The 17,836-nt window shown below is 51.4% G+C and overlaps 3 protein-coding genes across 3 annotated transcripts; 1 reads left to right on the top strand and 2 right to left on the bottom strand.

The window, feature by feature from the left end:
* Positions 1-5,323: 5,323 nt before the first annotated feature.
* PPTG_07489 (hypothetical protein) lies at positions 5,324-7,709 on the bottom strand. Its single transcript, XM_008901768.1, has one exon. The coding sequence runs from the start codon at positions 7,670-7,672 to the stop codon at positions 5,399-5,401; it is 2,274 nt and encodes a 757-aa protein (XP_008900016.1). The 5' UTR covers positions 7,673-7,709; the 3' UTR covers positions 5,324-5,398.
* A 294-nt stretch (positions 7,710-8,003) lies between these two features.
* PPTG_07488 (hypothetical protein) lies at positions 8,004-8,668 on the bottom strand (the record flags this gene model as incomplete). Its single annotated transcript, XM_008901767.1, has 1 exon — positions 8,004-8,668. The coding sequence occupies exon 1, from the start codon at positions 8,583-8,585 to the stop codon at positions 8,004-8,006; it is 582 nt and encodes a 193-aa protein (XP_008900015.1). The 5' UTR covers positions 8,586-8,668.
* A 107-nt stretch (positions 8,669-8,775) lies between these two features.
* Positions 8,776-10,849, top strand: PPTG_07487 (hypothetical protein). Its single transcript, XM_008901766.1, has 2 exons — positions 8,776-10,506; positions 10,565-10,849. The coding sequence occupies exons 1-2, from the start codon at positions 8,926-8,928 to the stop codon at positions 10,718-10,720; spliced, it is 1,737 nt and encodes a 578-aa protein (XP_008900014.1). The 5' UTR covers positions 8,776-8,925; the 3' UTR covers positions 10,721-10,849.
* The last annotated feature ends 6,987 nt before the right edge of the window (positions 10,850-17,836 follow it).

Genomic DNA, 17,836 nt, shown 5'->3' with positions numbered 1-17,836 from the left:
AACAATTGCCCACCGCTTCGCTGCACCTGTGAACGAGCCACTCAGCATCATAAGTGGCTGGTGTTCCTGCTCACTCAGCGGCCTGTGTGCTTGGTCGCGTGGAATCTGCGTGATCATTGCGCCCCAGTGCTCATCACTAGCGTCAGTGTACACCGAAAGACGTTTCTCGGGGTCTGGATGTGCTAACTGCACCGCGTGTTGCAATGCTGCCTTGCACCGATCGAGACAATCAATTTCCACATCACTCCAGTCCACGTCGGAAAGCTGGACCGCTCGTACTTGCGATTTCTTGCGGCCGCCAGCCCTCTCGTACACTTTTCCATGCACTTCGTCAATGGATCGATCAATTTATTGAATGCAGGTAGCGAAGATCGCATCCAATTCAGAGCACAGACAAACTGCTGCAACTCTTGACCAATAGTTGGCGGAGGAAGATTTGTGAGAGCCTCGATCCGAGTTGGATCATTTCGAACGCCATCACCAGACACGACACGTCCACACCATAAAGCCTCTCGTTGATAAAAGCTGCACTTCTTTGGATTCAGTTTGAGCCCCTTGTCAGCACAAATTGCTAACACCTTCTTCAGTAATGCAAGCAATCCTTCATCACTATCACTGCATTTAAGTAAATCATCAATCCAGATCATCAAGTCATTGAAAACCTCTGCAAACATTTCCTGTACCGTTGACTGAACGTAGGCCACACTATTGGTTTCGCCCATCAACACTCTGGTCGGTGTGATTACGCCTTCGTCGGTCAGAATTGAGTAGATCTCCTGGCACCACTTTGCCATTGCAAACTGCCAGAATCCCTTAAAGAAATCGAGCGAAAAGTATCTTGAAGAGCCTCGAAGTTGCTCGAACACCACCTCCAATATCGGCATGGGCCAGACAATTTGCTCGACACAGGCATTTGGACCTCGCACGTCGACAGTCATGCGATGACTTCCAGCCTCTGGCTTGTTAACGACATGGGGAGGCGAACACCACCTGCTTTTCGGGTTCCGATATGCTGCTTTTCGTCTAAATTTGCCGTTTTTGCGGGGTTCGTCAAATCGACATCAAATCAACAGCGTGAGCTGATTGGAGGAAATGATTTGCACCCAGGCTGCTTGCTGCAGACCAAAGCGAACAAGGCTGATTAAGCGCTCCCTCACGGCGACTAGGTGCCGCTCATCGCCATCACAAGACTTGTGAGGGCGAAGAAACAAACTAAGGAACCCGTTAGGGCACTGGTAGGAGCCTCGATTGAACAAGGTGTCCATTCCACTTGAAATGCATCGCCTTGTACCATGCTGCTTCCGTTGGTTCAGCGATTGACCAGGTGTCGTTTTCCTTTATCGCTAGTCCCTTCACGCGACCTCTAAATTCTTCCCAGACTTTATGCATGATGTCGCTAAACGTGACTCCATTAGCAGCGAAAACATCGAGCATTCTGGCTGAAGAGTCCCGACTTCCGACGGTGTCTTTCACGAGAGGCTGCACCACAAGCTGCGATCGATGCTGATGCGCTGCATCAGCTAGCAAAGAATCAAGCGAAACTCGAGCTTGCCGACGGGCCGGTGTTACTGACGGTGACAGCGGTTGAGGTGGCGTTCGCTCGCGCAGCGGATATGGCGACACACGAGTCGTCGGGGGTGGCGTTGACCTTGGCGCCGTTTGGACGGCTCCGTGACGCCAACTTGCTGGCGGTGTCTGGTGCGAACGTGATGCTTCGCGGCCTTGGTTGCTGCTGGTAGCTGCTGTAACAGCAGTGTCAGTCTGGCCAACGTCAACAGCCATGTTGCCGCCTTCAACTGTTTGCTGGCGGGGTGCAACCTAGATTGCACTAGAGTGTTCTCTGCAGCAGCATCTCTGTGTGGTACACACATATACTCTCTAAACACATGAACTATTTAGTTGTACAGGCTTGCGCGATTTGCTGCGCGTTGATTTGAAGAACCGCGCACGAAAATTTTGAGTAGAAAGCACGATAGCATAATCCAGCTGCAACTAGTGCCTCAACGTGCTTCTTAAGGAATTCACGGTGTACCGGAGAGTATCTGCGCGCTTTGCACTTAGTAGGAACAGCACTAGGCTTTAAAGTCACCTCCATGGGCGGCATATCCACCGGTGGATCGCGGCCAATCAAGATACGGAAAACATCAATGAACTTCATTATAATGTTCTCCAACTCCTCCACAAAGTCAGCAGTCTCACTCAGCTGACGAGCTTCGTTCACCTTTTCCAGGAGGATTGCCCATACCTCCTCTCTCTCAGTGTCATTATCACTCACGAATTCAGGAAAACAAGTACGATCTTCCTCTTCTCCCAGCACTCGTTCTTCTTCCGTGGCTGCTGGAGTCTCCATGGCACCAGCATACACGAGAACGCTAGCCACAGCACCACTTGGACAATCATCAACGTCATTCATATCCCATTCGGCCCTCACTTGTTGTGCTGCAGCGAGTTATTTTCCAGGACTGTACCCTAGTTTCTCCATTACCCACTTTGACAACAGTAAATCACCCACACCTGGTGGTAGGCTACCCTCTGTCACCCAAAAGATAACATTTCGTAGAACCAATGGGCCTCCGGGTGTCGAAAACCGTAGATCCAGCTGCACTTTGCTCTTTACCGGGACTGGTTTATCGCCCACTCCCGTCACAGCTGCATTTCCAGTGACATCCTTTTTATTTAGCCACGCTCCTTGAGCTACTAGTCTCTTTAGTAGTGTTTAGTGACGATCGAAACCTCTGCAGCACTATCTGGGGTGATTTCGGTCTCCAAAATATCCATGACAGTACACGGAATTGTCGACGGCTGCGTCGCCAGTTTGGAATCTACAGGAGTCACCGCTAAGATTGGTTTTAGGACATTCTTCCCAGTAGTTGCCTCGTAAATCTCCTTAGCCTCCAATGGACTTGCGATATCAGGACACTGAAACACTCCATGGGTCGGATCACCACATATGAAACACTTCTTCGGCAATTTAACTCGGCTACTTTTCTGCTTGGAGTTTTCGTCACTTTTCTTTTGTTGGTGAGCGTCAGCTCTTTGAGCTTTACTATCATCCTGAGACCGTCCGAAGCCTCGTTTCCCTGGATTAAGCTGATGAGCTGGCTTATTCCCACCCTTCGGCTGGGTTGGCGCCGCTATATGAGCTTCGAACCGCATAAATCCTTCCAATTCCCCTCTCAGCCACTTCAGAAACGTAGCCAGATCCGACTTGGTCGATTTGTGGCATTGGCGGCTCAATTGGTCTTTTACGGCAGCCTAAACGGGTGCGGGCGTAGTGCATCCACCAAATATCCCACGACCTTTTTAGGCTCAGTCTGAACGACGTCTTCCATGTTGAGTCGGCCAATTATCTCGTAAAATTCGGCCATCAAACGAGAAAGTCTGGACTCAACATCTTGTAACTCAATGTCCATGCATAAAGTTTTCACCTCTTTTTCAAGAGTCCTATACGTTGTATTATTAGGTACACGCGCGGTCAAAAAGTAATCTCTCCACTCGGCCTCCGTGACGTCCTTCTCCTCTTTGAAAAGCTCGAAACCACAAATCCGAACCATCGTGCCTTGCTCAATGCAAGCACTGAGAGGCATCACGAAAAACTTGGCCTGTGTTCCTTGATTCAACGCTTGGATGCGCCGTGTGTATATCGCGTAACTATCCATAAAGTCTCTTTTTTCTTTTTTTTAGAGCTTCCTCTATAGATTGGAGGTACAGGCAGGTTCGTTTCTGCTACCACAGTGACAGCAGTCTGTTTCGTTGGTCGATTTTCCGGTGGTTGTGCTGCACTTTGAGCGAACGCACCCAACCGAGCCTGCAAGTGAAGCTGGACAGCCTCGGCCAAGCTCTTGAGTCTCTGGCCTTGAATACCAACCGCCCTTTCCGCCTCTCTCAGCACCTTGTACTGTTCCTCCAGGTACTGGTGATGCTCGTCCATTTGACGCCGCATCTCCTGTTGCTGTTCAATCAGAGCCGTCTGTCGGTCGTTCTGTGCTTGTAAGTACTCTGAAGTCTGTGCAGCAAGTTGATCTTGCTGACGTTGCACCTGGCCGATTTGCTCGGCAGCCCTTTGATGTGCTGCCGCTGAATGATGTGCCAGGGCTTCTACTTGACGTCTCGCCTCGCTCCCCTGAATTACCGCCGTCCTGGTAGTCGTCTCCTGCGTCAGCCGCAGTTCGTGCTCGGTCATAGGGGGGGGGGGGTAGACTGCGATGGGCATCCGGCCGACGGAGACTGGCACCATCGCTTCGTCAGGTTCTTCCATACTGGACGCGACTTCCCAGCTAAAGAATTCTTTGTTGTGTCGCTCCAATGAAAATGTAGAAGTAAAGATGTATTGAGCTTCTTGGTAATATACCCTATTCACTCTCATTTCGTATGCATGCTCGGTGAGAGGTTATCAGTTTCACAACTGCCTCTGTAGTTACAAGTTCTCGAGTGTTGGTGTTGCTGGGCACAATCCCAGCAACGACAGCGCTCTGTAGCTACTGCTACAACATCCAGTTATACCGAAAGATTTTGTGACTTTTTGAGAGGTTCAAGATCCTGCTGCTCCAAGTATACCACAAGGTGGGATTTATGCTGTATATAATGCAACGTTTTGGCCACAGCATCAACCGTTAGCTTGTTATTGACCTTGTTTGGCAATTCTGTCGCTTTAGGCGGCCATCACCATGTGGTAAATAGTCCTTCCGACCGGTAGAGATTTTTTCGGCTCACCGGTGGGTGGTCCTCCTTGGGTCCTGCTGAACTTGGTGCTATTTCGACTTTTTTTCGGTAAACTGGTTTGGGCAAGGTGCCTAAAACAATAGCATTCATTCCTGAAAAATATGTGCGTGTGGTCGACCGCGGTGAAGTCAGTATCCTAGCAAATACCACACTTGCGTTCCAGACAAACTAAAAGCACCTCGCGAATGTACGTAACGAGCTGCGTCTTTTAATATACAACAGGGCCTATCTAACCCAGTTGAAAGCTAAATAACACGTATCCGCACAGACTTTTGTCACTATCAGAATGACGATCACCAATTGATTTTGGCGACTACAAGTCATCCGCAAAATAAATATTTGCCTATGCAAAGATACTATTTTTATAATTTTTTCATGATCTATGCATTAAAAGAATTTAAAAAAAATCACTTTTACGTCTTTTTAGAAGAATTAGGAATCCGCACATACTGGTATTTATGACGTGTAGTACTTTCTATACAAATACGGTATCCCAAGTTTTTCCACACACTGCAATGCAGTCTGCAATGCAGTCTGCAATGCAACAAAAATCTATATGTACCGTGGTTGGCGTTCGCAAGCCGCAATTGTCAGCATGACTGTGCTTCACTCATCAGTAGACCAACGAGACGAGTTTAAACGGAAATAGGTGAACACATACGCATTTATTGTCTGTCTAATTCGCTTCAAAGGTGAGATCGATCGTACCTTCCAGTGAGTCGAAGCAGAATTTTGACTCGACCATACGGTTCGATGCAGTACCAGAAGCTGCATGTGACACAGGCGGGAGGAAGCGGATGAGCTGCTTTGCGTATCGTACAGCAGGGCCTGTAGCCACCACGTGCTTGCCTGCACCATCCAAGTCGTATTCGACCCAGACAATCACAGCATTCGCTGCAGGATCCTTAACCTTAATCGAGGATTTCGTAGCGACCGTGTGCACTGTCTGCGTGAAATCCATCGCTGCCAGTTCGACAACCTCCGAGGCTTGTTCGTATGGGTACATATACGCAGGAAAGGGAAAGTTACGGGTGTAGTACTCGTCTTGAAACTGGTCGAACCAACTGTGGTTGTACCCTGAAACATTTCCCACTGCTCCAAAACATTGGTGCAAGTGCTTGAATCGCACAGCTTGCGCCAACACTCTCGCCCTAGCAGGCAACACACGAGCCTTCGGGTGCAACAATCCATCCACAGCTGATCGTCGAAGCCAGAAGTTGAATGCCTGCCAAAGCGGAAGATTCTGCATCGAGTAGTAGAAAGGTTCACCAACCAGCAGATCCACGCTCGATGGTTCGTCTTTCAGGTGCTCAGGCAGTAGCCCTTTAACACCGCTGTTAAGAACCTCGGCGTTAGCGTTATTATACGTCAAAATCTGGTCGAAAATCCGCGCAGATACCTCCTTGGACTCGATGGAGGTGACGCTGGAGACCTGCTTGTGTGAAGCAGCCAGAAGCGCTCCCAAAGATCCGTCACTGATGTCCAGACACGCAATCGGACGCAGAGGCTCTGTTTTGGTCAGTTCAGCCACTGCGGAAGCCACGGCTGAGTTGTAAGCTTCACGTCGTGCAGTGTCCGTTAGCATTGAGATCCGCTCAGCGTTACAGATGAGATGCAGGCCACAGGTGCACGGAGGCTTCTCACTGACCACGGTACGCTTGGCTTTCTTAGGCGAGTCTTTGGCTGGCAAAGATTCGACGTCGAACCAGATACGGATGTCATCGTGGTGAGCACGCAACATAAGCTTGTCCTTAACCTGTGTCTGAATGCCCCCCACTAGTGGGAAAACGACCTGCACCCAGTGATCCTGCCAGTTCTGAGCATCTGGCTTCGTTGAGTACATGACGCTGTTGTGTTCATCGAAACTCACTTCCCACCACATGAGTACCGCTTGTACCTTTCCAGCCGTAACCACATCGACTATAGTCTCCTGGTACTTTGCAGCGCCTGTCGTTGGCTTTGTGAAATCGAAGCTTAGCACTTTCGTCGGCTTCGTCAGAAACGTAGAGTCGTTCTCTAGCGATTGGAAATGCACCGGCAGTGCCGGTTTGCCACCTTCACATTGCCACGCCGTGTCACTTCTAGCCAACTTTGGACCAGTGGTCTTATCCTGTACTTCGAAGCTGTTGAAGTGGAAGACTGGCTCGCTCTCAATAACCTGAGCGAACACGGTGGCCCTTTCCGGTACAATAACAGCGTCTGGAGTCAGTAGATGCTGCATGGCATGACGGATCGTAGGCAGCACCGCTTCGCCCAGTAATACGGAGTCGAAGAGCTCCGACACTAGCATGTCAGCACGTCGAGGGAGGTGGTATACGGTGTTGGGATCCTTATCCTGTATCTTATCCGGTGTGACCTTTAAATCTGTGGAACGCAGTTTGAAGACCGTTATCGTGCCAGGATGGTTGGCCGCCGTAACCTGTTCGGCGATTTCGGCCATGGGCACAAACATCTCGCATGCGTACACGTGCTCGGCCCCGTGTGTAGCTGCAAACATCGATAGTAATCCGGTGCCAGTCCCGATGTCGAGTACTATCGGGGCACGACCCTTTTCGGTTTTAAACTTGGCGATGGCGCGCTTGATGCCGCGGTCGTAGCAGTCGTTGCGGTCCTTATCCCGCAGCATGGACGTCATTTGAGACATGGCTACAACGTTCTTGTAGGCCTCTTGCGGACTGTTTTGTTCGACCCACATAAGTCCACCGGCTTCGGGGTTCAATTGAGCGGACAGAAGTACCTTGGACACACCGGAGACCACGGAATTTGGGTCATCTTCGTCCTCCAAATACGAATAGGACACGTCCACTACCACGGTCTCTTCTGCGGCGGCAGTCTCGATCGCATCTTCGAGTGATAATCCAGAGGAATGAGTTGTCGTGTTCGATGCACTACCGTCAGGTTGACCCTCGCCTACAAGTGCACCGCCATACTTGTCCACACCAGCGTACATGGTCTCCGATATGCTTGGTTGAGAGGGCAAGTGTAAAATGAACACATAATAGTGTGTGAGAATGATGTACAGTGCAAAAGCGGCCTATTACAGTATTAAAATCTAGTTTACGTAGTAAAGTACTTCTTGTAGTAGTACTAATACTATTCACACTGCTGTAGAGTAGTACTGAGCACATGAACTTGTAATGTAGTATTTAGACTTTTTGTAGCAGTATCAAGAATTCTACTACGTAGTATTACGTGGGATCAAGACGTCTCAAAATGTTATATTAAACTCATAGTTGCCGATGCCCACTCGAACGGGTAGGCAAGTTATCTGCTCGAGGTTCTTACACGAGCAACGTCACAGCGGCAACGGCCACCAGCTGCAGAGCCATTAGCGATTGAGCGACAGTCGAAGCTGACGAGCTAGAAGCGGATGCCGAGGCGGACTCATCGTGGTCGTGGCTGTGATCGTGGTCGTGACTGTGATCGTGGTCGTGGCTGTGATCGTGGTCGTGGCTGTGATCGTGATCATGGTCATGGTCGCCCACAGATGTGCCGCCAGTACCGGAGCTGGTCGAGTTGGTAGCAGCAGTGGAGCCCGTCGCCGCCAAGTCGGCCGGATCGGCGCCGTCCCCGTGGCAGAATTCATCGAGCAGAACGTAGTAATCCAGATCAGTGACCGGGCCGAGGCCCAGGTCGACGTAGCACTGGCGCACTTCGTCCTCTACGAGCGAGTGGAGAGCCTCATGACACGCTTCGTTGTCACATTTCAGCTGCGAGACGTCGGCGACCGAGTCGCATGCGTTTCTCGCCGACGTAATGGCCTCGGCCGTGCACTCCGAAGAGTGCGAGTGTGAGTGCGAGTCTTGAGCCACAGCAGTGGCGACAGTAGCCAGAGCGATCGTAGCGACGGCGAGCGGATTCATTTTATAGAGAGTGAAGACTGAACTTGGTGGAAAATTGGAAAATGATAAAACCAAATCCCAACGAAATGGCCGCCACTTTGGTGGATACGCGAACGAAGGTGAACTCGCTGTTCGACCACCGTCGTCGGACAAACGTGGTACAGTGTTAGTGACATGATGTCACCAGTTCAACTTGATTAACCTACTTTAATCTCTAATCTCCCGCCGTCGGATGTGCATTCACGTCCAGTGGACTCGCTGGCCTCCAGCACTGGAGTCCAGACTGGACTCCAGTGTGGGTGTGTTACCGCCGTCGGACAAAAAGTCTCAGATACTCTAGTCCTACGGACTTCGTGCGAACATGTACCTTGCCAGCGATCAGTCATTTCCAGTTTCCCTATCCAAGATGCCTCCCTTGTTCCGTGCCCTCATTGCATTCACGTTGGCTATCTTGTTGCCTGCTACGGCACAAGACGTATGCAGTGGCCACGGTGAACTCCATGGGAACCATTGCCACTGCGAACAAGGATACGAGAGTCAAGGTGTCGAATGTATCGCTACGGCCGGAACGACAGCTTCGTGCCCGGCTGGGGGCGTCTCGTGGGAGCTGTCAATGGCAATGGCACTGGAGAACGGAACGTACACGGTCTCCTTTGCGAATAACACGGAGAACATGGCAATGTTTGTGTTGCCGCTGAACATTTCAGTGACCGATACCGTCACTCAGGAAGATCTGGAGGCGTCCGTGGACAAGTCCACAAGTCTCCTGGAAGACGTGACGCTGCCTCGCAACGTTGTCAAGGCGTCGCGTGACATGGCACCGACCGATCAGTTGCTCTATGTGGTGCAGCGTAACAATGCCGAGGAGCTCGCAGCGCTTCAAGCCGAGTGCGAGGCGAACCCGAACAATACGTGGCATATCGACCACTGCGACGGCGCAGACGGCCATGGCCGGCGGCTGGCGTCGGAGCCTATGACGGTCAACTTGGTCGTCGATGAAGCTGGATACTACGCGTTCCACATGCAGCACAATGCGATCGAGGAGTTTGGCATGCAAGTGCTCGACGCAGAAGGACAAGAAGTCGGAATAGTATTAACCATGGCAGGCGAAGAAGAAGATGAAGGAACGTCTGCTGCCCGGAGTGCTTCAACGTCTGTATGGGTCAAGACGATGGCCGCCGTGGCGATCGTAGCTGTGCTGTCGATTGTTGGGATCCTCTTGTTGATTCTCCGTATCAACGTCCTTACCAAGGTCATGGATGCGATGATCGCTCTCTCAGCCGGCGCATTATTCGGTGCCGCTTTCCTGCATGTATTGCCGGAATCTATCGAGTTCTACAGTGAATACGGCCAGATGGACCTCACGTTAAGTATGATGTTCACGGTCGGCTTCGTCGTCGCGATGGTCGTCGAGATGGCACTGGAACTCTGGGTCAGTATTGTAGGGGGAGAGTCTCACACGCACGCTCACCTCCCGACCCTCAGCTCTCCAGTCAACGCGCTGTCTGATGCTGGCAAACAGTCAGGAACACCTGAGACTGGTGACTACAACGCGGAAAGCACGCCTACTCTGTCACGCAGCAAGATGCTGAGTGCATCAACGTTCAGTCTCAAAGTCGACTGGCATACTATCAAGCCGATGGCGTACATTATCTTGCTAGGCGACCTGTTCCACAACTTCGTGGACGGTGTTTTAATCGCCACCGCCTTCCTCGCCTGTGATGACTCGCTTGGCGTGTCCGTCACGGTCTCGGCCATTCTGCACGAGTTACCGCAAGAATTCGCTGACTTTATCATCCTCGTTGAGTCCGGTTTCACACCGTTCCAAGCCGTACTCTTCAACTTCCTTAGCGCGCTGTCGGCTTTCATCGGAGCGATCGTCGTACTCGCTGCTGTGCCCGTCACGAACGAGACTATGGGACTTCTACTCGCTGTTGGCTCGGTATGTTGTTATTTTTCTGGCTGAAATGTGGTTTTTACTTATATATTTTTGTGAATAGGGAACGCTTGTGTACATTGCAGGCACTGACCTGCTACCCGGGGTTCTACGTGTCAAGTCGGTCGGCCAGTTTTTGGTTAACCTCCTCATGTTTGGGATCGGCGTCGGCGCGTTGGCACTTACAACACTACACCACGTGCATTGCAATGCCGATTAAGATGGAGTGATAATTCCTTTGTGGTTCTGCATTGTAAGGGCTTGCTCTCGTAAAACAATATTTGTTCGTGGTTGGTCGCTTCCTTTTATTTACCCGCAATTGGATCTACAAAATAAAGATGTACTTCAAGTAGATCGTATTTTCACTTGTGGCTAACATGTAAATTTGTCTGCCCCCAACATGAGTTGTCTTCTTTCGCTAGCCCCATTCATAGTACTGTTGTTCTGGGCACTTGTGCGCGAGAAGGAAAGAGTGAAAGTATATTTGAGGAGTTTTAGCTGGATTCTTCAATAATGTCGACTCGACACTTCCATAAAATCCATGGGGGTCTGGCTTCCGGTCGCCTGCACGTAGGCTGGCTTTTACATCAATGTCCAACACTCCTCCCCAGAGCCTCAGGGTTCCTGGATCACTCGACGTCGACAAGTCCGATCTTCTCCCTTAGCTCCTTGATCCGTGGTGCCGGCAGCGCTTTCGTCAGCAAGTCCGCGAGCATTTCTTCGCTAGCGACGTACTCTGGCAACACAATGCCCTTCTTGGCAAAGTCCTGGATAAACTTGAGCTTTACGTCCACGTGCTTCGCCTTGGCCGAGCTGGTTTCACTCTGCACTTGCACGATAGCCGCCTGATTGTCCATCAGCATGTCCATGGGTAGCTTGACTTCGATGTCCATCTCGCTCAGTAGTTCCTTCAGTCCAAGCAGTTCTTGTCCGCCGACCGTCGCAGCGACGTACTCAGCCTCGGTTGTAGACAGCGCCACCGAATTCTGCTTCTTGCACTGCCACGACACCGTCATCCCGTTCACTTGAACGATCGCCGCGCTCACAGACTTCCGGTCATCCTTGTCGGCCGCAAAGTCGGCATCTGTGTAAGAACACAGTCGTAGCGGGCGTTCCCTGGCCTTGTCGTCACCTGGCATGCTCAGCTTGTGCGACCTGGTGCCACTCAAGTACCTGGCGATACGCTTAGCCAACTTCCAGTCAGCCATTGTTGGCGCATGAGTCCGTCGGGTTGCACAATGCACAGCAAACATAATGTCCGGGCGTGTGCACCTCGCGATCCACAGCAGACTGCCCACTAGTGACTGGAAACTGGTAACCGTCGGCTCCGTCGTTGCCAGCTCCTTAGTCCCGAGTGGAAGCAATATCGCCATGTCGGCTTCTGCCGGAGCCTCTCCTCCGATCGGTGCTCGCACTGTATTCGCTTTCTCCAACCCAAACTTGGTGAGCATCTCCACAATCGCAGCTTCTTGGTCAAACTTATAACCGCTGTGTTCGTCATACTGCACGCGCATTCCAAGGAAGTTGCTGGCGACTCCGAGGTCCTTGAGCTCCAGGACAGCCATGTCATCGAAGAACTTCGAAACCCTGCTTTCGTCCGTGCCAGTGACCAGTAAGTCGTCCACGTATGTCCCGACGACCGTCATTCCACCGCTGTCGGCCTTGAAGTACAAGCACGCGTCCGTAACACACTGCGTGAACCCAATCTTGACAAGTACGCGATGCAGGTGCTCATGCCAAAGACGTCCAGCCTGCTTCAATCCGTACAGGCTCTGACCGAGTAGTAGTCCAACTTCATCAACGCTCTCAGCTCCCAGCGCCAGTAGCTCCTCCTCAGTGATGATGAGTCCATCCGGGACGAACAACAATATCGCGACGCCCTCCTCCGTTGTAGCCTTTACGTACGCGTTTGGAACATCGCCATGCCTGGCCGGTACCTTCCACACGAACGCTATGACGAAGATGAACTTGACTCCAGTCATCGTGATCACAGCCGCAAACACGAGGAAGAAGTTGACGCCGAACTTTTGTTCATTGCCACAGGCGACTAGACGAGCCTTGTAACGCTGGATCGCTCCCGTGCCCGTTCGGTTCTTCTTGTACACCCACTTGGTATGCAAGCGCACGGCTCCAGGTTCACATTTGACCAGCTTCCACGTGTTATTCGCTTGTAGGGCAGCGAGTTCTTCCTGCTCAGCTGCAGCCCAAAGCGCACTCTCGGCACATTTCCGCGCCTGCCTGAAGTTCTTCGGCTCTGGGTCGTCCGCATGCGAGTTAGTGTCGTCGGCTTCGGAGACAGTCAGTGCGACAGACTCAGTAGCAAGTCTCGACTCGCCCACGTCAACTTCTCCATCGGCCTCAGCACGGCGACGTGGCTTGCGACGTGCCCGACGAGATCTACGGGGTGCGGTACTTGCTGCCGGTTGAGTTGTCGGCGTGGACGCTTGGGCAGTTGGTGTCTTCCCGTTTGGTTTCTCCTCCAATGTGCGGATGTTCTGCACGTGGCGCGTGACGATCACCTTCTTCTCCGAAGGTAGGTACACCTTGTACCCTTTGGTCGACTCGTCCTTGCCTATGATAACGCCCTCGCACGCACGTTTCTTCATGGCGCGCTTCCCAGGGTCGCGGAACACTGTGCACTTGGATCCAAACACGACGATGTCGCGGAGGTCGGGCGCTTGCCCAGTCAACACCTCAAATGGGGACTTCCGATCCTCATTGGCACGAGACGAGCTTCGGTTTAGCACGTAAGCGGCGTACTCGGCCGCGTCTCCCCAGAAACTGAGTGGTAGTTCTGCGCCAAAAACCATGCAGCGAGCCATGTTGAGGATTGTGCGATGCATCCGCTCCGCCTTGCCGTTTGCAGCTTGGTTCCCGACTTCAGACACCTGACGAGCCACTCCGTTCTCTTTACAAAAGAGGTCCACGTTACGGTACTCTCCTCCTCCGTCCGTGCGAAGAACGTGTACGCGACATCCGAACCGCTTCTCGAACTCGACTAGAAAGTCCTCAAACTTCGTTGCAGCCTGGTTCTTCTTCTTTGCCATAAACACCCTGCAGTAGTTCGACTTGTGATCCACGAAGTTTACCATGTATCGGTTGCCTTGGCGGTCGAGCGGTGTCATTGGGCCTTTCAGGTCACTGCAAATGACTCCTCCGACTTTGTCGATCGGTGCGTGCCTGCCCGTATCCTTAGTCGGCTGTCTCGCCCGAGTTTGCTTGCCCTCGGCGCACACCAAGCACGGCTTCCGCTCTCGATTAGAAATCTTGATGCCAGATGCGGGGTCCTTCGCCATGCGCTCGATGGTGTCCAGCGCCAGGTGTCCGAAGCGTGCGTGGAAGCCCATCAACGTATCCGTAGTGACGGCTGGCGAGACTGCGTCTGTACTCGCATCCACCACATTCATGATCAGCTCCTCCATTCCGGTACTGTTCGCGACTACCGACTCGAGTCTGGCCACGAGCACGTTGTGCTTTACGTCAACGTAGAACACCACGTCGTCGTCCTTCATCAACGCCAGTTTTCCGTTGCGCTTGAGGAGAGAACAACCCTTGGTCATCAGTCGGCCGTACGAGATCAGGTTCTGCGCGAGCTTTGGTGCGTAGTACACGTCACTAAGCTCCACCTCAGTGGCGACGCCATTGACCATTGCTCTCAAGACCACCGTTCCTTTCTTGGAGACATCCATCGTCCGACCGTCCGGCAGCTTGCAGATGTCTTCATCAGAACACTCCACTGCATTGGCCAACAGCGAGGGGTCGTTGACGAGATGCCGACTAGCTCCACTGTCCAGTATCCAGCTATTGGCGTCCACGGACGAAGTCCCGCTGCTCGCCGCAAGCGCAAATCTAACTGCCTTGTTCTTGCCATCTCCGGCCAGACGTTCCTGGCAGTTCTTCTTTAGGTGTCCAACCTGCTTGCACTTGTGGCATCGCCGAGTTTCTTGCTGAGTCTCAGCCACCGCATTCACAACCTCCTTGCCAATATGCTTTGGAGCTCGGTCTTCATCGGACATCATCTGCGCCCAAACCGCCAGCTCATTCGCTTGTTGGAGGGCATCCGGTCGCGTGATGTCACACTTGGCCATTAGCGCGTGTCTCAACTCCGGGTCCGCGTACTTGACAATGTTCTCCAGCACGAGCGTAGGTGAAGCGTTCGTTGCCATCATGAGAGCATTCAAGTACAAGAAGTGCTCGTTCCACGATCGCGACGGGTCCTTCTTGGCTCCGAACAGCTTCATTCCCTGCTGCGTCGAGAGCGTCCTCTTGAACGACATGTGCATCTGCTCCATCACGAACCAAAGTGTCGGTTGCGTGGCCCACCAGCGCATGATGTGTTGCTGGTAGAAGAACTCGGCTTTCCCGCGCAAGTGCTGGCCGAACTTGTTCACCTTGTACCGCTCAGACCAGGTGTACCCGCACGCCTGCTCCGCCATCTCGATCTGCTCAATGAACAGTAAAGCCCACTGCTCAAAGCCGCTTCCGAGTCCCTTGTAGACTTCAGAGCCGTCGAAGTTGCGCATGTAGATCTTGGCGTCCTTGGCCGGCGGCACCCTCTCGTTGATGTGCAGCGGCGGCGGCCGATGCGCTTGATACTGCGCAGCTGGTTGTTGTTGCGGCGGATACTGTGGCGGCGGCGGCACTGCTCCTTGAGCCTGGAATGGCGTGCCTCCTGGCTGCTGCCCAGCACCGAGACCACCGTACACACCAGGCGTCTGCATACCCATACCGAAGTTCGAAGCGCCGAGCTCATGCATCTGCATGCGTTGCATACCCAGGCTGCCGCCATGCTGTAGCGCCTGCCGGTACACGCTCTGCCCGAAGACTGCCCCCGTGCCGGGCGGCGTAACGGCCGCTTGTTGCTGGTGCGTCTCGAGCGACCTCTCCAAGCTTTCCACCTTGGCCGTGAGCTTGGTTATGAGGGCCGCGAGCGCGCCGGGGTCCAGGGTGACCTTCTCCTCTTCTAGCTCTTCGCCCCTTTCGTGGGCGATGGGGGAGGCGGGGACTGCCTCCGTAGCAGCGTCTGCGTCTGAGCCGTTGCCCATTGGGCTCATAACCTGTTGTTCTGGGCACTTGTGCGCGAGAAGGAAAGAGTGAAAGTATATTTGAGGAGTTTTAGCTGGATTCTTCAATAATGTCGACTCGACACTTCCATAAAATCCATGGGGGTCTGGCTTCCGGTCGCCTGCACGTAGGCTGGCTTTTACATCAATGTCCAACAAGTACTAATAGCAGTAATACAATTCCGTCGAAGAAAAAAAACCATGCTGTGGTATACATGGATGCATCGCTGTGTTTTAGCAGTGCAATGGTTCGCTAGAGCAGAAACTACTTATAAGAGCAAAGTAGCCCCGAATTGTACTCATTGTAGGATTCTCTACGTGAACCTAAGTATATGTGATATTTTAAGATAACGTAGAAATATAAAAAAGCGATACTGCCACTCGGTGTAGTGGCTGCAGAATGAAGATACGGAAGGGGGAGTTGCCGAAGCTCCCTACAGGTATGCCGAGGTGTATCTCCTGTCAAAAGGTAAAGCGAGTCTGCTGCACGTACTTGCTACTCTAGTTGGCGCCGGAGGCGTTTCTGGGCGTTCAGTCCTTTGGTTGGACGCCGTTCGTGTCAACATCGCTGTCGTTATGAACTTATAGTGTGATCACAGTTGTGCGATACACGCCGTTCCTGTAGAATCTACTAGATAGCATTGTTGTTATGCACATCTACTTGTCAACAGCATTGCCGATACTCAGACGCAGCCGTAGACGATCCGTTTCACACAACTGCAACTCGTATCTGGGGCTAGCTGGTACTTACATTGTATATGGATGCGTAGCCTGTGCTACACTCAGGCCTAGGACATAGGCTTACTGGTATACGGCGTTCTATCTGATACTTTTTTTTTCTCAGGATACAAATTATCGTGCAGATAAAATTTGTGCAAGTACATGTGCATGTAGTGACGATAGTAAGATAAAGAGCACCACCACTGGTACAACGATAATCTGAATAATAATTACGGATAGATTATCGGTAGGTTCCGATATTTAAGTTTACATGTAGTGGAATAACGAAGGATGACGTTGATCCGCTTGAGCATACACGTAGACCCGGTTGTCAAAATACGAAGCCTAAACATAAGGGCAAATTCAACAATGATGATCGCGGTGCGAGACATATAGAGAAGGAGTGGGCGAACCGTGACTACATGTTGTAACATCAGTTGTATAAGTTGTAGTTGTCTCAATTGAATACAGGGGGCATGTGTTTCATTCTCTTCTGCTGATAAATATGAAAGATTATCTACGTGGGTGGTCGCCATCACCGCAACAAGTAGAAATGAAATATTCTCTGCGCAAACCTTTTGAAGCGCAGTTTTTTTTTGTACGTGAGTTATTTTGTTAGCTGCGCACCAGGCAGATCATACTCTGTAGGATGCGCTCTCGTTTGATAAGTTACACATCGAGTGTTACCAAACGTTGCCTCACTCCTCAAACTTCATTTCAACACGGACTTTGCCCCCTTACGCTTAGGCTTTGCACTTTGACTGCCGGGCCCACAAGGTATCCCGGCAGATTGTCTACTCCCATAATTTGGAGCGAAGAAGTTTACCCTTCTCTTTGTTCCAAAACCTTGAGGTTGTTCCCGGATCCAAAGTTCCTCTAACGTCGATTCTTATTCATAAGGGATGACCTCGACTGACAACAAATCGGACTCTTTGCTTATAGCAACCACAAAACAAAATCCGACAGACGAACATTCTACTGATCGTATAACTGTGGTAGCTTAGACTTCTAGTCTTCTAGGAAAATAGAAGGCCGAGCTGTACAGACTCGATGACTCTTTTTTTTGGCACATCCATTTTGTGAAAACATAACTAAGTACGATATACAAATAAGACTTCTATATATCCCAAAGTACTCTAAACAATCCCAAGTATCATATCGGAATATATTAGTATCTGGACTACGCTGGAGTCTCAGTAGAAGATCACCTTTCTGCCCCAATTCGGGAGAATATCCTAATTTCCCGAATCATGTATAAGCTTTACATCGGGGAACTATGTAGAGAATATCCGAAATAAAGGAGGGCCCGGCATTAATACCTACACGTGATCTCGTTCGTTCTTCAAATCAATATGACTGATCAGATTCCCGTAATTTACGGGCCGTAAAAGCCGCACAGACTTAACTTTTACTTCCTCCGGGACGAAATAAGTGCAACATTGTACTATCCACACCTTTAAGATGATATGCTCTCCAGATCGGTTTGGAGAGGAACAACAGATCGAAGATCACCGAGCGAGACACACCCACCTCTTTTGCTAAACTGTCTTGGG

The sequence above is a fragment of the Phytophthora parasitica genome, assembly GCF_000247585.1.
Source record: "Phytophthora parasitica INRA-310 unplaced genomic scaffold supercont2.12, whole genome shotgun sequence".
Taxonomy (NCBI): Eukaryota; Oomycota; class Peronosporomycetes; order Peronosporales; family Peronosporaceae; genus Phytophthora; species Phytophthora nicotianae.
Note: the sequence above shows the minus strand (reverse complement) of the source record. Positions and strands in the feature narration are given on the sequence as shown.